The 5,156-nt window shown below is 49.0% G+C and overlaps 1 protein-coding gene across 1 annotated transcript; it reads right to left on the bottom strand.

Annotated features, from left to right (window-relative positions):
• Nucleotides 1-2,621: 2,621 nt before the first annotated feature.
• Sf3b5 (splicing factor 3b subunit 5) lies at nt 2,622-3,361 on the bottom strand. Its single transcript, XM_036169029.1, has one exon. The coding sequence runs from the start codon at nt 3,191-3,193 to the stop codon at nt 2,933-2,935; it is 261 nt and encodes an 86-aa protein (XP_036024922.1). The 5' UTR covers nt 3,194-3,361; the 3' UTR covers nt 2,622-2,932.
• Between the last annotated feature and the right edge of the window lie 1,795 nt (nt 3,362-5,156).

Raw genomic sequence — 5,156 nt, forward strand, 5'->3', positions numbered from 1 at the left:
TGTGTAGATCTATGCACACTCGAGGCCAGAGCATTTTACTCCGTCACTCTCCTCCTCTTATCTTTTTGTTCGTTTTACTTTTTATTTTCAAGATAATAATATATTACACTATTTCCCCCTTCCCTCTCCTCCCTCCAAGTCCTCCCATACACTCCTCCTTGCTCTTTCAAATCCATGGCCACCTTCCCATTCATTGCTGTTAGACACATACATACATGAGTGTGTGTCCTAAATACCTGCTCAGTCTGTAATGTTGCTGCTATGCGTGTTTTCGGAGCTGACCATTGGGATTAGATAACCAATTGGTGGGCTCTTCCCTGGGGAAGACTACTTCCCCCTCTCTCTCAGCATTCCTTGGTCGCCTGTAGTTCTTTGTGGAGAGTTCAGGTAGTTCTTCGTGGAGGGTTCAGCCTTTTGTGAGCTCTTTACCTGTCTTCTTTAGCGTGTTTTGTTCTTGTCTTTATTCAGATCATCTTTAGGCCATCACGTTGGTGAGACTTTTATGGGTGTGGCTTCTGACATTCCTAGGAGACACTCACAGCAGACTCCCTGATCCTCTGGGACTTATTTCTGCCCCCCCCCCTCCACCCCCTTTAGAAACGTTCCCTGAACCTAGGAACCTTTTAGAAGGGTGTGTGGGTTGGGGTTGGGCACCTCAACTCTGCACTTTGATTGGTTGTACTTTCCTGTAATGCTATCCATCGGGTGCAAAGAGAAGTTTCTTCCTCTTTGCTTTCTTTCTTTTCTTTTCTTTCTTTTTTTTTTTTTTTTTTGTTGTTGTTGTTTTTAGAGACACGGTTTCTTTCGTGTAGTTTTGGTGCCTGTCCTGGCTCTCACTCTAGCCCAGGCTGGCCTTGAACTCACAGAGATACGCCTGTCTTTGCCTCCCGAGTGCTGGGATTGAAGGCGTGGGCCTTGCTTTGTTTTTTAAGGTTTTATTTTATTTAAGTGAATATGTTCCTGCATGTAAGCACAGCTCTTATGTCTGCTGTGCACAGATACCAGAAATGGTTAGTGGACCCACGGGGGACTGGAATTACCGTTGTGATCGGCCATGCGGGTGCTGAGGATCAAACTTCCTCTGAGGAAGTCAGTTCTCTTATCCATGTAGTCCTCTCTCCAGGCCACCCTCCTCTTGAGACAGGATCTCAAGGTCTGAACCTGGAGCTCAGCCAGCAGCCAGCAAGCCCCAGCAATCCTTTTGTCTCGACTCTCCACAGCGCTGGGGTTATATGCCCATGGAGCTACACCCGGTTTCTACAGTAGGAGTGGCAATTTGAACTCAGGTCTCCGCGCTTGCACAGCAAGAACTGTTAGCTCCAGAGCTCTCTCCTGAAATCACTTGCTTTTGTTTCAAACAGGGTCGACCTACATAGCCCTGGCTGTCCTGAATTCACTGTGCTGACCAGGCTGGCCTTGAACTCAGCGATCAGCTTGGCTCTGCCTCCCCATTGCTGGGACTAAAGGCATACCCCACCATATTCGGCTACCGTTACTTTTAAGTAAATTATTAACAGTGTAATATTTAGTTTTTTTCTTCTGTTGAATGCCAACAGCTATAACGCACATAAAAACTTCCCATGTCTTCAGTAATTTTTAGAAGTGTAATGGAATCCCAAGATGTGGTTGGGAATGTTTCTAAAATGCATCAGATCATGTTTTTGTTTTGCTTTTTCGAGACAGGGTTTCTCTGTGTAGCTTTGCATCTGTCCTAGAACTCACTCTGTAGCCCAGTCTGGCCTCAAACTCAGAGATCCAGGGGCTCTGCCTAGAGTGCTGGGATTAAAGACATGCCCGGCACCCGGCACCAGCTCTTGTTTTAAGCAAATACCTCCCTCAAAAGTCCTTGCATTTGCCTATCTGCCTCCACTTCCTGTTGCTGTCCTGGTGCTCTATGCCTTTTCCCTTTCTGCAACATTTAGAGGGAGGGGAGCGGCAAGGCGGGGGTTTCCCTGTGTAGCCCTGACAGTCCTGAAACTCGATCTGTTCTGTAGACCAGACCATCCCCCAGCCTCTGCCTCCAGAGTGCTGGGATTAAAGGGGTGTACCTCCACGCCCAGTGAGTGACTCCAACGGCTTTATTGATGTAATTTTGCACTCAGGAGATTCTCCAGCCTCTGCCTCCTGGATGCTGGGATTAGAGGCGTGTACCACCACCTCGCCCAGCGACTCAGATAGCGTTTTTTGATGTACCTTCAGGAAGTCGAACACACGGCTGCTCTTGGAACCACTGCACTGACAGGCCCCATTAGATGGTAAAAAACTTCCCGTGCCCTGCATGGCTATTTCTTTTGATTCCTTAAAGTCTTTTCTCAAATGTCATCATCGCAAATAACTTAGCATCATAAGCATAGTATTTAAAGTTCTGAATCCTTCAAGCCGCCCCGAGCTGCCTGCATCTTCTAACCCTTATTGTCTGCTTTAGACTATCTCTCTCCAAACTGGCATAATGTATGCTCTGGTGAGCACTGAATGAGTTAAAAATAAAATCAATCATTATTTCTGAAGACATATGTCATAAAAGTGTGCATAACGGACTTAAGGGAATGAATGCTTGAAACCTTGGTCTACAGAACCCTCCCCAAATCCCACCCAAGGAACACGGCAATCCACACCAAAAGTTAAGATAAACCTTAAGCTTTATAAAAAAAAAAAATGCTAAGAACGACAATCAACCATGGAAAAACAGACTCCAAATGCGTCAACACTCCCGTGCCGTCTTCTCCCTCGCTGGCCGGTTCTAGCATCGCTCCTCCCGCACAGTTCGCAGGGGTCCCGACAGTCTCTCGGTGACTCGATCGGAATCGTCCACGGGTAAGCAGGTCAGGCGAAGACACACAGCAAACACAGAACGAACGACCAAGCATCAGGAGCTCAAGGAGGGCCGGCCCACGTGGGGCTGGCAGACGGGGAAGACTGGAAAGCGCTCGCCTCAGTTCTCCTCGGGCTTGTCGGCCGGCGGCCCGCTGGGCTGCAGCATCTTCTCCATCAGGTTGAAGCGCACGCGCGCCTTGCTCTCATTCTCGGCGATGGCGAAGTAGTTGAGGAGGTCGAAGTGGCCCATGTAGGAGCAGTAGGAGTCCCGGTGCTGGTTCACGAGCCATTCCCACTTGGTGGTGTCGGCGTGGCCCGTGCCGATGTACTTGGACTGCAGATGCTCCAGCTGGCTGTGGATGGTGTACCGGTCCGTCATCTCGGCGCTTCGCTCTAGGCTTCGCGATCAGAAGCTACAGCTCTCAGCGTTCAAATGAGACAGACGCCGCCGCTGCCGCTGCCGCCGCCGCCGCCACACGGAACCTCTACCGGCAACACGGAACCTCTACCAGTGCGGGCGCGGGAGAAAGACGCCACAGGGACGCATGCGTAGCCGCTCTCCTCCCAGGCGGAAGCGGAAGAGAATTCTGTCGCGGCATTGGGGTTGCCTAAGAAACACGGGGCGGTCCCCCGACGGAGCCCGCCTACTTGGGGAGCGTTGCATGATGGTCGGCTTTGTGGCTCTTGGGTGATCGCGTTCTAAGCCGAGCGTTGCCTTCTGGGACTTGTAGTCCAAATGTTTGATGGTGTTTTTGTGTTTTGTTCCGGTTGTTTTCTGACCTGGCTAATGTAGGATGGTGTCCAACGGGCTGGAAGCATCCTCCAACGGCACCAGGCTACAAAGAAGAGAAAACCCAAGTGGGTTAAGGTTACAAATGACCAGGAAAATTAACGCGGTGTCATGGTCTGCCCTTGGTCCCAGCTTTCCAGCTTTGTCTCTTAGGATCTGGGTACTGGGAAAAGTTCTTTGGCCCTAGATGCTTGGTGATGAGTGTCAACACCAGTAGTCTCCCGTGGTGGCTTCCATATCAAGCTCCAGGCTCCAACTCCTCTCCCCACCTAGGCGCCAGGCCCTGCAAGCAAACAGCCTCCCTTTAAGGCCGCTCACAAGCATTTCCTTGAAGTCAGTTGTGGCTCAAGACAAGGAACCTCTCCTTCCCTCGAACCTTGTGTTTTTCTGCTTGGTTACTGCCTTATGTTCAATTTGGGGATTATGCACCTCCTCACAAGGGTATAAACTACTCGAGAAAAAAGATAATATACTTCAAGCTGGGCGGGGGTGGCGCACGCCTTTAATCCCAGCACTCGGGAGGCAGAGGCAGGTAGATCTCGGTGAGTTCGAGGCCAGCCTGGTCTACAGAGCGAGATCTAGGACAGGCACCAAAGGATCTATAGCTTGGTGGAGATTGTATTCTCAAAAACAAACAAACAAGCAAACAAACAAAACTGATAAATGGGCAAAGAGCAATCTCAGCCAAAGAGAAGGGACAACGGGAGACCATTTGAAAATACAGTAGCTTGGGGGTATTTTTGTGAGAGGAGCTCTGAGCTCCTAGACAGCCTGCTGCCTTTGCCTCCTGAATGTTGGGATTAGAGGTATGTGCTGCTACATCCAGTATTTATTCTTCTGTTGAAACTTTGTCATAATAAGCATCTTGCCGGGCGTGGAGGCCCATGCCTTTGATCCCAGTGCTCAGGAAGCAGAGACAGACAAATGTGAGTTTGAGGCCATCCTGGCCTACAGAGCTAGTTGAAGACAGTCAGGGATACACAAAGAAACCCTGTCTCGTGAAAACAAAAGAAAACACCAAGAACTCAAACAACAACATAATAAGCATTTCTAGAACACAGAGACTTGTGAATTCACCATCCAGCCGTACTATACTCCTATTATTGTCATCATTATTGTTGCTGTTGTTTGAGACAGGACCTCAAATTCTCTGTGCCTGCTTCCGACTTATTGATAATGGATATTTCTCCCATATTTTTTCTATAAAAACAATGCTTGGGGAGAAGAAGGTATGTTGGTTTGAAAGAAAACAGCCCCCAAAGGGAGTGGCACTATTAGGAGGTGTGGCTTTGTTGGAGTAGGTGTGGTCTTGTTGGAGGAAGTGAGTCACTGTGGAGGCAGGCTTTGAGGTCTCATATATGTTCAAGCCATACCCAGTGAGACAGACCACTTCCTGTTGCCTGCATATCAAGACTTAAAAACTCTCGGCTCCTTCTCCAGCACCATGTCTGCCTGCATGCCACCATGTCCCATGAGGATGATAATGGACTGGACCTCTAAACTGTAAGCCACTCAATTAAATGTTTTTTGTTATAAGACTTGCTATGGTCAT

The sequence above is a fragment of the Onychomys torridus genome, chromosome 19, assembly GCF_903995425.1.
Source record: "Onychomys torridus chromosome 19, mOncTor1.1, whole genome shotgun sequence".
In the NCBI taxonomy this organism is placed as follows: Eukaryota; Metazoa; Chordata; class Mammalia; order Rodentia; family Cricetidae; genus Onychomys; species Onychomys torridus.

What these genes read in the sequence shown, in the direction of transcription:
- Sf3b5 (XM_036169029.1), bottom strand. Translation starts at nt 3,193, where the DNA reads ATGACGGACCGGTACACCATCCACAGCCAGCTGGAGCATCTGCAGTCC.